Consider the following 15,688-nt stretch of genomic DNA (forward strand, 5'->3'; position numbering starts at 1 on the left):
CATTATGTACAAATTACACCAAAAATTCTGTTGTGCAAGCAGTTCTGTGAAAAAAAAACACCTCTTTTGTTACATCGTATTTTAATGGGTTATTTATGCGATATAAGCAGATTTCTGGACAAGGTGGTGTTCTATCAACTTATTCTTTCTTATTAGCTTTTCCTCCTGAGCAATAATCTTGGATTTATTTCTATACAGGTCCTAATTATAGAAGAAACTGTAATTAGCTGTCTCATCTCAATCTTTGCCAGGGGCAGGGAGACCTCCTTGGACTCCAAACACACAGGCTCCCAATAATATGTCCATGTTTTAATGACTAGAGCTGTTCAAGAACTAACAGAAACATAGACCAAAATTCTGCTTGAAATTTGGACACTTTAGTAAATGGAAGCCCTGTGCTGTTTCTAATGTGTTAAAACTTCTCTTTTGGGGGGCAGCTGGGTGCCTCAGTCAGTTGAGCATCCCACTTTAGCTCCAGTCATGATCCATGTTCATGGATTCGAGCCCCGCATTGGGCTCTGTGCTGACAGCTCAGCCCGAAACCTGCTTCGGATTCTGTGTCTCCCTCTCTCTCTCTCTGCCCCTCCGCTGCTTGTGTGCTGTCTCTCTCTCTCTCTCAAAAATAAACATTTTAAAAAAATATTTTTAACTTTTTTTTCCCTTCTTAATCTGAGAAATATGAAGGCCACTCTAATGTCACACTACTATGGAGGAAACAGCTATCAAACTATCATGGGTGAATGTATTCTTTTTTTTTTTTTTAAGTTTATTTATCTATTTTGAGAGAGGGAGAAGGAGAGAGAATCCCAAGCAGGCTCCACACTGTTAGCACAGAGCACCACACAGGGCTCATACCCACAAACCATGAAGCTGTGAGATCCTGACCTGAGTTGAAGTTGGACACCGAACCAACTGAGCCACCAAGGCACCACAGGAGGGAATGTATTCTTACAACAAAATCATCCTTTCATGTAAATGAGTGGTGATATTCGAGCCAGTGAAGTTTTTGTGAATTAACTACCTCAGCTTTAATAACAGTGCCTAGAATAGCAGGTCTCTTTTGTTTCTGTGCATTGTCAACTGATATTATGAACCACTTAGACAAGTAAAATGTGTTTCCCAAAATGCAAAATTTACTAAAAGTAAAACATTAATGATTGCATTAACACTGTATTTTTTTCCAACATATTTTGCTTTTTTAAAGTATTCTAGATATAATAGAGCTTGATTTCTAATTCAGAAGGACATTTTCTGACAGATTAAAAAGTAAAAAATGAAAATATAGTATGCAGTTATAATATTATAAAAAAAATCACTAAGGCAAACAGGTGCTTGAACTTTAGAATATACATTTTGCCTTCACACCATCAACTGAGGATGGCCTGGAATACATTTTTTATTTTATTATAAAATCTTGATTATCAACAACACGTTTGACTACTAAATGAAAGCTATCTGTTCAGTCAGTGTTTGATGGCAATGAAAATGAAAGAGAATAAACACATTTGCCTATATCACAATTTTACTAAACCATTTCTTTTCTTTTTATTTTTTTAATTAATTTTTTTTGAGAGAGAGAGAGAAAGAGAGAGAGTGGGGCAGAGGGTGAAAGAAAGAGAGAATCCCAAGCACATTCCATGCCCAGCACAGAGCCGGACACATGGCTTGATCTCATGACCATGGGATCATGACCTGAGTCAAAATGAAGAGTCGGATGCTTAACCTACTGAGACACCCAGGTGCCCCACTACAGCATTTCTTTTAAGATAGAGTATTCCTGGAATCCTTAAATAGAAGAATTCAAAATTTTACCATAGAGAACAAAAATTGTGGTGATGAAATTTAATTTCAATTTAAAAACATTCTCTGGACATCTTTATCTCACAAAACATTTTTTTTTATTTCAAAAGAAATCTACTGTGGAATAAATTGGTTTAAATTTCTGGAAAAGTGGACTCAGGGTATAGCTTTAGCTTCATCATATTCTGGGGGACAACCACATCTGGACTTCATGTCATACATCATGACTAATGTCTACAGATAAAGTTAATAATAAGTTAAAAACAAGGAAGAGGAGAATAAATGATTTGTCTAATGTCATGTGGTAGCATGATTATAATCCCAATTTTTTTATTGCATGTATCTAGAAAACTTTAAAAATAATTTGCATAATAAGTATATATATATATAAATAAAACCAGGTTTGAAAGCACTGAACAGTCAGAAATAGCTATTCTTAGTAAGCGTATATTTAAGCTCAGTGGAAATTGTGTATGACTACATGTGTATTCCTGTGTGTGAGAACATGGAAACAAACATGATTGCATATCAAAATAGAAGATTTTTATACTATTCATATTGACTACACTACCAAGAAAAATCACACTGGGGGTTTTCTGAATTCTTCCTTCTTTTGCAGTGATACATTAAAAGTTTTCTGTCACCAGCACTAATACTTTGAAGTTTTCCTTTGACGCCATGCTTCTAAGATAGAAAGTTTTGAATTAAACTGATAAGCATAGGGTCCCCTCATTGGATCCTTTGTGAGCCTTTACAGAGACCCATATTTATATCTTGAAGTGTTTGTTTTTCTTTTTTTTTCTTTTTTTTTTTTAATTTTTATTGTATTTTATTTTTATTTCTAGGAGACAGAGAGAGAGAGACAGTGTGAGCAGGGGAGAGTTAGAGAGAGAGGGAGATACAGACTCTGAAATAGGCTCCAGGCTCTGAGCTGGCAGTCAGCACAGAGCCCCACGCGGGGCTTCAACCCACGAACCGCGAGATCATGACCTAAGCGAAAGCCGGACGCTTAACCGACTAAGCCACCCAGGTACCCCATTGAAGTGTTTGTTTTTCAAAAACAAAGACTATGAATGCATTAAAATTTCAGATCCGAAATGTCAAGAACACCATAATAAAATCTGAGTTTGTCTTTTTTGAGTTATCTAATGTACGCAAGTCTTAACTTAGGTGTGATAAACCAGATAGTAAACCAACAGAAAAATACTATTTCCTTTTATTCTGCTTCTTTAAAAACATTTTCAATATTTGGGAACAGCTATATTTGATGCCGTTTATATATCTAATAAAAGAATAACAACCCAATTCAATTTTATTTATAATTTCTGTGATTATGCCAGTTCTTTACATTCAGTTAAAATGCAAAACCAACCAGAAATAGCTTTGGCTTTTCCCTTTTGAAAGGGAAAAATCACAATTTGGACATAGCTCTAGCTTTATAAAACCATCTTTGAATATTACAGGTAGATTAGTTGGGGAAATTTACAAAATTAGATAGTGATAAATAAATTAAACATGATTGTTTTTATTTTTCCTCATCACCAATTTGTAATTTAGAGAAACAGTATTTTATACCATCTTGAATCTAAAAGGTATATTTTCGTTCATAAGATTTTGCCCACAGTGTGGGGATAGTTCTGTTTGGTACACAGATTATACTATTGGTGACACTGACAGACCGACCAACAGGCCCACACAGACTGTTGCCAAGCGGCTTCCCAGTCTAACTTCTCCTTACTGTGAAGACTACCATTATATGTAAGAAATAAATATATCTATCAAAAACCTGCAGATTTGTATCAATTGCTAAATTACACTTTAAAAGCAGGAAATAGATATATGGTAACTACTAACAAGCTGCTCCCTGTTGTCCTTAGTCACCCTAACGTAGATAGAGAATGTCTAAATTTCATACCAATGGGAAACCAACCAACTTTATCAATGGCAAAAAGTTCACTTTATTTTTTTATTTTTTTTTACAAATAGTTTATTGTCAAGTTGGTTTCCATATAACACCCAGTGCTCATCCCCAGAAGGGCCCTCCTCCATGCCCATCCCCCCTCCCTCCCACATCCATCAGTCCTTCGTTTGTTCTCAGCATTCAAGAGTCTCTCATGGTTTGTCTCTCTCCCTTTCCCCCACCATTTCCCCCCTTCTTCTCCCCCATGGTCCTCAGTTAAGTTCCTCCTAATCCTCCTATACATGCAAACAAATGATATTTGTCCTTCTCTGCCTTATTTCGCTAAGCATAACACCCTCAAGGTCACTTTAAAAAAGCCTTATATTTTTGTCAAAGGAGGGAGGGGTGCGGGTGAAGGGCAGGTATTACTTTTTACTGGACCTATAGAATTCATTCATTTATCTTTCTCTTACTATTATGTCAAAGAAGATAAATTAACCTCACCTTTATGAACATACAGAAAATTCAAGATGAGGGGTACCCGGGTGGCTCAGTCAGTTAAGCATCTGACTTTGGCTCAGGTCATGATCTCCCAGTTCATGGGTTCTAGCCCTGTATCCTGCTCTGTATTGCCTGTGTGGAGCCTGTTTGGGATTCTCTCTCTGTCCCTCTTCCTCTCTCTGCCCCTCCCCCAGTTGTACATGTGATCTCTCTCACTCTCTCAAAATAAACTTTAAAAAGGAAATTCAAGGTGAAACCATTTTGATATTGATTAATCAGCAATGACATTAACTCAGGCTGATCCCTTTGCTCCTACACCTTTTAAAACTTTGTCTTTTAATGAAAACAAGAGGCAACTCAGTTTGGTGACTATAAAGTCAAGTTTACATTTTCTTGATTGAGAGAGTTCCACAACTCAAATGTAAATAAAATGATTGAAAAATAGGGAAAGTAGTTATGGACTCAAATTCTATATAAGCTAGAAGAAAAAGTTCATTGCTAAGCCCTCACTCTTGCTTATGGCAAAATGTGCCAATAGCTTGAATGGTTGAATCATTCACTGAAAACATAAAAGATAACACAGTAGAATTATTTATTTATTTGGTACACATCAGTGAAGAAAGCTCAGCTTTCTGATTTGGAAGACTGATATCATCAATATGCCGTTTTTGCTCTTTGCCAGGTTAACAGAATTTATTGCAGCAATTAATGCAAAACATATGTGCTGAAGTACCCACATGAAAAATATAATTGCCCCCAACTTAATTTGCTACCTTTCAAAACCCCGTTTTAGCTGCCTTTTCTCAGTGCCTCCACTTAAATAGAGTACAAGTGTTTTTATGAAAATGGAGATAAATCACAATTTATTTTCTAATCCTAAGTAATTTATAAATTATCTTTCAAATAGGGAAAAGTTTCCTCAGGGAATAAAGTCTACTTTTTAGATCACTTTCTATCTCCCCCATTACTGACGTCTATGACAATTTCAATAGGTAATTCACACTGTTTTTATTATATAAAACTCTAAATAATAACATTCACATTATAGCGGCAATTGCCTTACAATGTGTGTATGGATTTCCTGACAAAATCTTTCCAACGAGAAGAAAGGAGTGTTTGAGACTCAGGAAGGAAAGAATGTGTGAAAAAAAAAAAAGGCAACACAGACATTTTTTCCTAGTCTTCTGTCCACATCCAATTTTCTTTAAATTATTTTCTTGGTGTGTCCCCCACCCATGCAGAGAATCATAACTTCTGAGTGTAAAAACTCTGCAGTTTCTAAGTACTCTCTGAAGTACTTTTTCGAAAGTACTTCGAAGCACAATTTTTCACTCCCTTACTCTGGGCATTTCTAAATTATTCTTGCAAAGTCACAGGACAAATTAGCTAGTCACTAAGGATTACGATTGAAAAGCTAGTGCTTTTCTTGAATGGAAGGACGCCTCCCTAATTCCTAGGCATTTGTGTACATGAGGAAACATATGAGGTTAAAATCAAAAGACAAAGACAAGAGCGGGCCTGGCTCAGTTCCTATGTGATTACGATTCCATTACTCAGGATCCTCAATTGTAACAATAGAAGATGTCATAATACCTATTTTAGGGCTGTCTTAACAATTAAATGAGGTCCAGCAAATAGTCAATGATAATGTTAGGGAAAATTCTTTCTATCCAGCGCAACCCTTTACAATTACTGCAATGTCGGGCATGGCACTGAGGCCACATTTAGTTTCAGAATTCCTTGGATTCAACAATTCTGACGTTTATGAAAAATACTAAAGTTCCAACACTACCACAGAAACGTGAGCATCATCCTACTAACCTACCTCGAGAGCAGCGCTCCCAGAAACCCTCTCTGGCCCATTCCAGTTTTACGCTTAAAATCGGAAGAGGGAAAATCCTGTTTTAAGAAAATGGTGCCAATCAAGTATGAGGCGGTAGGAGAAAACAGACAACTTCGGATTATGCACGGGGAAGTTTATGGAACATGTCTCCTGACTGCTCTCACGAGGCGCGTAACAGGTGGCATTAGTAAGTGGCTATAAAAAAGAAAGGGGGTAAGAAAAGAAAAAAAAAAAAAAAGATTCCTCATTTTAGTTTTAGCGACTGAGGAACTGAGAAAGATCGTCCAGAAGACCAACAAATAGCCAAGAGGTCAGGTCAGGCAACAGCAAGCAGGACAACTGGACGTCTCAGGCGCTCCCGTGCGTCCCAAACAGAGCAGCAGGTGGGTACCCGGAGCTCCCCCTACACCGCCGGGAGTTGGGTCTAGAAGGCGGCAGAACTGTGCCCCCTCCCCCACCTGCCACCTGGTGGGTCCCTGAACTTGTAAGGGGAGGAGACGGCGCCACTTCCGGACGCCAAACTGAAAAGGCTGGCTGGCAGCGAAGGGCGGGGGACGCAGGTCTCCGGTCAAAGCGTCCGGTGCCAGTCTGGACGTACCTGGCCGGTGCCGGGCGCCCGCGCTCTGTGGGCGGCGCGAGCCCCAGGTGAGGAGAATCCGGGCGGTGAGGAGGTCGCCGCCTCTGCGAGCGCCAGCAGCTCCGCGGCAGCAGGCAGAGGGCGCACGTTTACTTCTCGCCCTCCGGGTCTCCTGCCCGCGCTCGTTTCGCGTAACTCGGCGCCCTGGCGCCGCTCGCGTCCGNAGAGCCACCGCCCCCCAACACCCCCCTCCAGCGGGCTGGGGCTGGGGGACGCAGACCCAGAGTTGAGTTTTTATGATTTGAAGTCCGTGCAGAGAGAAAAAGTAATAAACTGTCGGAGCCCTCGTTTTCCCTCCGCACCCCTGAGCCTGGTCCCGCAGGCACATAGTTTGTGGTTTAGATGCCCTGGCTTNAATGAGTATTGTAGTATCAAATGCAGGAGGTGTAATGCGAAGGAAAAGAAACGCCGGCCTCCCCTCCTGTGGCCACCCCAGTCCATGGCTAAGATTATTCACAACAGTTTGTTTGTACAGTGCTGCCACTTGTTTCCCCCCTCCTTCCTCGCCTATTATTCTGACTTCACCATGTTGGTTTGGATTATGTGGATTTTCACCCTTTGCTTTGACTGGAACAGCAGGACGTGGTTTAGAAAATGAAGGAAGGGAGGGGGCTGCACACTCAGGGCTTCCAGTTTAATAACATCGCTCCAAGTTGGAGGCTTTATTTGTTGAACTGGTTTTGATTCCATCCACCCTCCACATGCATTTGCCCAGGCATCCAAAGGGGGAAGAATTCTTTGGCATACAGTCTTAAAACTTTCCTGGATAAAGTAGTTTCTTCTGGGGAAAATCAAAAGTTGTATAAACTTTAGAGGAGAAACAAACAAGGCAACCTCCCGCCACCGCCACCGCCAGCCTCCCTTTTTCAGGGTGCAGGTTTTTAGGGTTTTAATAAAAATTGATTAGCCAGATGTTTTAAGTGATAAATATTTTCTTTTTAAGCAAAATATTTATATATCAACATTGGTTTCAGAACCTGTGCACGTCTCTACCTCTCCATCTTTCTAATCAACTTTTTATTTTCGCTTGCAAAGACTTTTTTTTTCCCCTTTGTAATCCACCACACTTTTTATTTCATAGAAAGCTGGTAGAAGGCAAAATAATCCTTGCTGACTTTCAGACTTTTTCCAAGAGAAAACCTCCTGCCGGATTTCAAGAACTACCTGATACTAGCCAGCTTGTAACAGACTCAAAGAGTAAAATTAAGGGGAGCACATGGTCCCACACCCTGATTCCCGCCAGGAGTATCTTCCCAGTTTGATTTGTGGCTTGGAATCCTTTGAATTTTTCAAAAGTCACAACATTACTTTTATTTCTACAGTCATTAGGAGAGACTATCTGAGGTTTCCAAATTTTTGAGAAGTAAATTTCAAGCCCTGCTTTTTGGTATACCTGCATGAATAACATAATGAATGTTTCACACCACCAGTCATTCTTTTATTTGAACAACGTGTGGAAAGCTACTTGTCCACTTTGTAAAAGCCTTGCATTGACCCTCCCTGGTGATAAAATCCAGATCTCTGCAAACAACCCAAAAGGGGACACCTGCATCTGTTTTTTCTAAATCTTTTATCAAGCAGGAATTAAAAGAACAGGTTTATTAAATGTTGTAAAGGAAGAGTGTGTATATTAGAAAATAAAGTGGAGGATCTTGACAGAAAATGATTTGTAAAACTTAGTGCTCTTCCAAGATACACATATTTCCCCTCACATCTAGTATTTATGCCAAACAAAATCTTTGGAAATGACTAAAATCAAAGGTAATCCACATCATAGATTTCTTAGTAAGTAAATGTAAAAACTTATCAAGTTTTGATGATTTGTAGAAAGTTTTATTATATTTCCTTGAAGATTTTATGACTTGGAAAAAGTAACTCTCAAGAACAGTCCTTGCTCTTTCCATTTGTGCTGAAGTTAGTAAATCAAATACACTGTGGAAATATGTTTTGCCTTTAAAAATTCTTTGCATATGTAACTGATTATTTGATATTTAAAATTGCATATATTTTATTTCAGAAAAATTCCAAAGTTTCAGAAACAATTTTAACATTTAGGGATCTTTGTAAAAAAAGTTATTGTGAGAAGCTATTAGAAGTGAGGGTGGTAAAGAACACATCGAAATTTGAATATTAACATGTGGATAATATAAATGAGATGAAGAAATTTACCAAACCTTTTCTTTAAAGATAATAAGTTTCGTAAGAGTCAAGGTGACTGTTAACAAGTCATTGTTTACATGAGCAAGGCACAAACCATAACCGTATACAGTTAGTTTAAAAAATTCAGATGAAACTTCCCAAACTCACTAAATGATGTTTTAAAAAATGCCTTTAAGTGTCGATTGTGTACAACATTCTGTTTAAATTTTTTATATTAATTTTCAGGGCTTATCATTTTTGCTCCCAATTGCTGGGGTTATATAACTTTATATAAATGTAACCATGATGTAACACGTGGCAATGGTGTTTTATGTATGCAGTTTCCCTTTTATAGTTCCAGTTGTTTCTTAATTATAAATATATCCAATTGACCTTAAATCTTAAAACAGGCAGAAAAGCAGTATCAACTAGAGTACCAATAATAAAAAAGTATAAAACTGAAAATTTGATAGCTGGTTTGTATTTATAAATCTATTGTTATTGCCAGGATATGTATTATTTAAAATAAGTTTTAATTGCCCATTTATGACAAGGTTTAGAATGGTGTGATGTATGAAACATAAGAGTGAGGAGAATGGGATATTGAAGTGGACATTTTTCCCACTTGGATTATTATTATCAATATTAGTCTTTGGGAAGATAAAGATTCCGAATGAATTAATTTCATGATAGATTTTGAGAGGTTACAAGAAGTTTCTTTCCGGCACAATCAAAATATTATCGTAGCAATTCAGGTTGTCAGTAAAAGCTTAAACAAATTTGCTGATAATCCTGTTAATGACCTAGGTCAAGTGTTAACTGTTGTGGGTTATAAAATAGTGAAATTAAGGTTTCTCCTACCTCCAGGCAAATAGCATAGTTATAACTGTTGGGGGCTGGGGGGTGGGGTGAGCTATTAGGGGAGCTATTAAATTACAAAAATGTATAATGCATTCAATTATTTAGTCTAGTGTGATGAAATGCTATTAAAAGCAAATGTAAACTCTGTTCAAAAACAAAACCCTATAAAGATATGACAGCTTAGCTCTCTATAAATATTTCAGTCACAACGTATTATTGTTTAAGTGTTAAATTGGCATGAAAAGTGATGCCAATTTATAGTAATTTTTAAAAAGGTAACAATAACCTATTATTTAAGTCCTTGTCCCCAACATTTGCTTAATATTCAAAAGGAAGCCTATGGTGTTCATTTGCAAATTTTAATTTTAAGCTTCAAACAATCACATAGTCGCCTCTAGGACTTGGGAGATTTACGTTCAGTGAAACACATTTCATAGATACAGTGTCCCAGACACTCCAATAAAAGTCTCCCAAAATAAGTAGTATATAAATATGCAGATTTAATTTTATCCACTCTTACTTTGAAAACTCTGATTTCCAGTGTACAGAGTTCTGTGGGTAAACATTAATCTAATTTATAAATGCTTTTGGATAGAAAAATGATTTAATGCATTATGTACTGATGAATAAGCAGTTCATTCTGCCTCAGACTCCTTCAAATGTAGAAAACTATTTAAAGAGAGTACTTTATCCAATGCCAAAGAGATTAATACTTCATTTTATATCAAGTTTTAAGCTCTTTCCAAAGTTAATTTATTTACCATTATTATCATCCATTTGGGATTAGAATAGGGAGCAAACATATGAACATTAAAAATAATACATAGTATAGCAACCCAGTTTTGCCAGGAGTAGTTGATTTCCCATTGGAAGCCTTCTATGGTATGTCATGTAAACAGAGACCTGATAAGATTTTAGTAAAGTTCTATGCAGCTTTAATAAAGTTTCTGTTTAAGTATATAGGCCAATTGTTAAAGTGATCATGGAAATTATGAATAATCTATTATCATTGAGGAGGCCAGTGATAGAAAGTATCACCTGGAATCATTTCCTTGAAAGCATATTAGAAAGTTATTTGTAACTGGATTAATAAAAGGCAAGTTCTGATTAAACTTTTCCTAGTTTTTTTTTTTAATTTTATCATAGGCCCATGGCATTTTAATATTGATATTTGATAATCAAATCTCAAAATTAAAAAAAAAATCACACAAGGGCAAGCAATTACCTCAATGGCTTGTGTTTGATCCCTTTTAATTCTATCATGCCAAACTTCATAATAGATTGTGAAATAAATTATAGTAAATTTTGCTAGTAAATTTCTAGTAAACGTACAGTAAACATACTTTTTAGCATAGTATTTTAAATGCAACTTAGTATCTTATATCTCAATTCTCAAAATTTGTATCAGAAAGCTATATTAGATTCATTTTATCACTATTATGATATATGAATTTTCAGAAGCATGACTTTCTATTACAATGACATTGTTAGAAGAATTGCATGGGAATCTTGGCACATAACCTGGGTTTTTCACTTTTCATGTTATTCAGCTCAACTATTAAGACCTGAGCTATTACATTAATATTTAAAACTTCACTCAAATATTTCTCAAGTTAAATCATTCATTTCAAATTTTGTTTCAAAGCTTCCCTTCATGACCTCAGGAGGGAAAGGAGACACTATCCATAGGACATGATCTGGAAAGAATAAACCCATGAACAATGGATAAACTTTTATCCAAACAAATCACATGTAATTGTGTCAGTTTTCTGCATCTATTTCCCTTTCTATATACATCCCTGCCAGCATAATAATATATACATTATCTTTTGAAACATACATAAGGTGTGGCTTAAAGGTAATTTACATTTGATGATTCCTGTGTCATCAAATTAATATTCATTAATTTTATATAAGCATGAATAAGTTTAAAGGGTCTTTTTTCATCTTGCAATTTACTGAAATTGCAATGTTGAATGTTTTCCACAAAACTACTGACTCTCAGCTCTATCCCTGTGCATTATTAATTCAGTAAAATCCATTATCTAAATAGTTTATAAATATTCCATCTGGAGAAATACAATTATCATAGCAATACGGGAATAATATTACTATACTCCTAGTTATTGTCAATTCTTTAATATCTTCAAAAAATTGAGGAGATTATACAAACACTAATTTTAACCTACTAATATGTTACTCATTATACCAACGATTACTTTTGCCTTTCACTCAATGAAAAATGATTGACCATTACTTTCCAATAAAGATTTTAATTTGATTTGTTTAAAAAAAGTCACTTCTAGGGTATCAGATGATTTTCTTGATCCTTATATTTTAGAATTTTCACTTGCCCAGTTATAAAATGACACAGAAACATTTAATGAAATCTACTAAATTGATAAAGACAGTCACTAAGGAAAGAACAAAATTAAACTGCTCTATTAGCAGTGAAAGTAGGCCACTAAATATGAGAGGCAGTGTTTAGATTCAATTAAAAGTTTCTAAACATTTTGAGTATTTCCTTGTCTTTTTAAAATAATGCATACAATATACAACAGCGTTGGCTTGCCAATATATTTTTAGTGGCATAATATATCATGAAGCATTTCACATCAATTGCTCAGGATTACTAACTTGCAAAACAAGTTGCTAAATGTTATTGTTATAAGTTCAGAATGATTAAGAGGAAATCAAAGTTGTAAGTGTTGCTTTAAAGCAATCAATTATTTAGAGAACTTTGTCTTAAGAGTCAGTGATAGTATTTACAAATCATTAGAAATAGATCACAAAAGGTATACATGAAAAAAAAACAATGTATCTATCAAATACACAATCTTATAGGAAACATTAGTGTCCTCAGTATTACATTTGCACTTTAGTCCATTGAAAAGGGATGAATGCCCATTAGGAGGAAAATAAATAACCCAACATCAGGAAATGCCATTTGCTGCATATGGACATTCTTTCTCTAATTTTCTATTCAGTTATTTACTATACCTACCCAAGAGCTTTTCACTGTTCATCAAGGACATTCCCTTATTCGTATATAAACCCTAAACAAAGAGAATCCAACCTAAGCTTATTGTAATTCCTGCAAATATTACTTATGTTAATGTGGCATATGCTGCTCATTAGAACCTGTACCATAGAGCAAACCATCGCCTGGCGGGATACACATCACTTCAATACAGCAGTTGCAATACACACACACACACACACACACACACACACACACGTCAGCTTCAACAAACTCTGATTTCCCTTCAGTCCATTCATAAATGCCATGATCCTAAGTAGGAACAACCTGTCATTACCTTTGAACATACTAAAGAATCTAGCGAGGAGGGTTGGATTTTCTTTTAAACTTCTCAGAGTACTACATGGCCATAATTAGAAAATAAAACACTGCCATGGCTATTTGGCAATTAACATCGTGGGTTGTAAAACTGGAGGATATTTCTTTCTTTCTTTCTGCTTAAAACTGGCAAACAAGGTAATTGCTTGAGTTGGTATCAGATTAAAAACACATTTTAGGTTTAGGCAATCCAAAATTCTTTCTTAAAGTCTTTTAGAAGACACTGGAAAATAAAAGCACATCTTTAGTTTACTCTCAGAGCAAACTGCTTTATTCTGAGGCACCTTAAAGACCTGAAAAGGTTTCAGTAAGAACGTGCTTTGAAGAGCGTTAGCCCTGCGGGGCAGGGCAGTTTGCTATACCTGGCTTACCTTCATTGGAAGGTTGGAGAATCAGTTCCCCAAAGCAGTTGAGAGCGGAGCAGCTGAGAAGGAGGAGGATGGAGAGGTGACAATCCATGTTGCTGGTGCAGAGGGCAGTGAGAGGAGCATATCTCCATGAAGCATGCCACTGATGTGAGGGGGAGCGCTCTGATTGCTGGAGAAGTTACCATGCTCCGCTCGCAGGCTGATGTCAAGTTTGACACTGGAGATAAGGAGGAGTCTGGCTGCCTTTCCTCGAACCTCGCTCGGGGACTTCCCTGGGTCCTAGTGCCGCCGTAAGTGAGCGCTGTATGGGAAGGAACCACACGCGGAGGCTGGCAAACTGGTCTGAAGCACAGAACAGGGGAGTTGGGGTGGGGCTGGGGGGCGCCGCCAATAGGCAGGAAATCCAGAGGTTGTGATGGGGCAGTGGCAAAAAGCAGTGGAAGGGAGGGAAAAACACCCGCTCTTTATTTTCATTGAAAAGCAGCTATTTTATTGTTTGCTGTACATGCTCTGTAGGTTAATTCCCTGAAGAAACCAGAAACCCTGATAGGAGTGTCATATGGCCGTGTGAGTGAAAAAGAAACTGAAATGTCAGAAGATGTTTGCATTAAAAGAACAGGAACCTTTCATTAAAAAATAAAATAAAAAAGATTGTGTATTTCAAAGGAAAATTAAAATTATTCCTTTACTATGTTCAATGTAATCATTAACTGTTATATGAGTCCTTTGTGGTGCAGAAGGACATTTATACACACCTCAGATCAGAAAGTCTTTTCAGATCTACACCAAATGGTATCAAGGCTTTCAATAGATTTGGCACAGGGATTTCAGTATGCATTTGGTGTACTTTAGTTTTCCAAACTGGGGCGTAACCTTCACCCCGCTAAGGAAGTGAGCAAACCCAGCCCTAAGAGTAGCTGCTGGTCAGCATTCATTCTTTCTGTGCTGTGGGTGTAAATAAGAGTTAAACAACCTGAAGTCCTTGGCAACACATCACTACATGCCTCCCTCACCATCTACGTTAGGATCTCTGGGATCTGTGAGATAAACATGGCATACTTCACAGCCCCCCATTCAGCTTTTCAGCCACGTCCAATCTGATAATAGCTGGATTTTACATTCCAAATCTAATGGCTAAATCACAGTGTCCTTGCACTTTCTCACTTTACACCCCGGTTTCCCGCGCTGGGCAATATAATTGCAACTGATTTCAGCTGAATAATTTTGTGATTTATGTTTGGAGAACTCTCTTCACTTATCTTTAAAACATCCCCCAGAAAATGATTATTCAAATATCCTCCTTCTCATCTATCTTTTGCTATTCCAAAAAGAACACAAGACTTCCATTCCGTGCACAATTCCAGAAAGTAAAGATAGGTTGACAACTTTAAGATCAGTGATGAATTTTTGAGCCCTAAATTGGGGAATCTAAATCTAAATAAGGGTTTGAAAAAGCCTTGCCAATAACATATCATTTCACAAATGCTGTGTTTTTAATGAGAGAACCCCATTTTCACATGAATTGAAATTAAGGGCCTCTGAAAAGAGCTTGCTGGCTGGGATGGGGGGTTGGGAGGTGGGTAGAGGAAGTGAGAGAAGAGTGGCCCTGCGCACTTTCTATGTGTGCCTTGTTACTTTGTATCTCTAACTTCTTCCCACATTATGTCACCGGAGGCTGTAGAACCCTCTTCAAGTGCCAAGTCTGTCAGAACTGAAAATACTGACAGATACTGAACAGAAGACTCAGATAATGGTAACTCTGGCATTTTTTTTAAGAAGTTGCAACACAACTTTCGTCTTTCCATAAGGCACTGTTCTATTGTTCTAAGGCTAGATAAAGTTTTCCTGAAACTTGAAAGAAAATAAAGACTTATTTGGAATGACAATTTATAAACATTTTGGAAAAACAGCCAATGTGCAAACATCCACACACATTGGCTTCCCCTCACACTGCTTCTCTCTTCACAATTAACTGGAAAGAGGCATTCATGTTTGAGGGAAGCTACAATAGTGGGAAAATGTGTAAAAAGCAATTATAATGTAATTGCACGAATATAATATAAATAATATAAGATCTCTAAATTATAGACTTTCTAAGCCAAGAGACATCAAACAATAAAGAGTTTCCACAATCTGAGTGGCATTCTAGATAGGTGTATAAAAGAGTGTCATCAGCAAATAGAGGGAACATTAAATTTGGCCAAAGTAAGAGTAAAGGGCAAAGGATAAGGCAGGTATTTCAAGGAAGCCCTCATGGAGAAAGTAATAATTGAGGTAGAGA

At 37.0% G+C, this 15,688-nt stretch overlaps 1 protein-coding gene across 5 annotated transcripts in view; it reads right to left on the reverse strand.

Annotated features, from left to right (window-relative positions):
- The window catches only part of EPHA3 (EPH receptor A3), a 351,638-nt gene extending 338,041 nt beyond the window's left edge, over positions 1 to 13,597 (reverse strand). For 4 of the 5 annotated variants that reach the window (XM_077774854.1, XM_077774853.1, XM_077774855.1 and 1 more), the window contains exon 1: positions 13,411 to 13,597. In XM_077774854.1, the coding sequence (XP_077630980.1) occupies positions 13,411 to 13,498 (88 nt within the window). In that variant the 5' untranslated portion in view covers positions 13,499 to 13,597. Of the gene's footprint in view, positions 1 to 6,642; positions 6,714 to 13,410 lie in introns of those variants that run through there. The other variant, XM_077774856.1, reaches the window with a different exon arrangement.
- Between the last annotated feature and the right edge of the window lie 2,091 nt (positions 13,598 to 15,688).

Source organism: Crocuta crocuta, unplaced genomic scaffold (assembly GCF_008692635.1).
Source record: "Crocuta crocuta isolate KB4526 unplaced genomic scaffold, BGI_CrCroc_1.0 scaffold6, whole genome shotgun sequence".
NCBI lineage: Eukaryota > Metazoa > Chordata > Mammalia > Carnivora > Hyaenidae > Crocuta > Crocuta crocuta.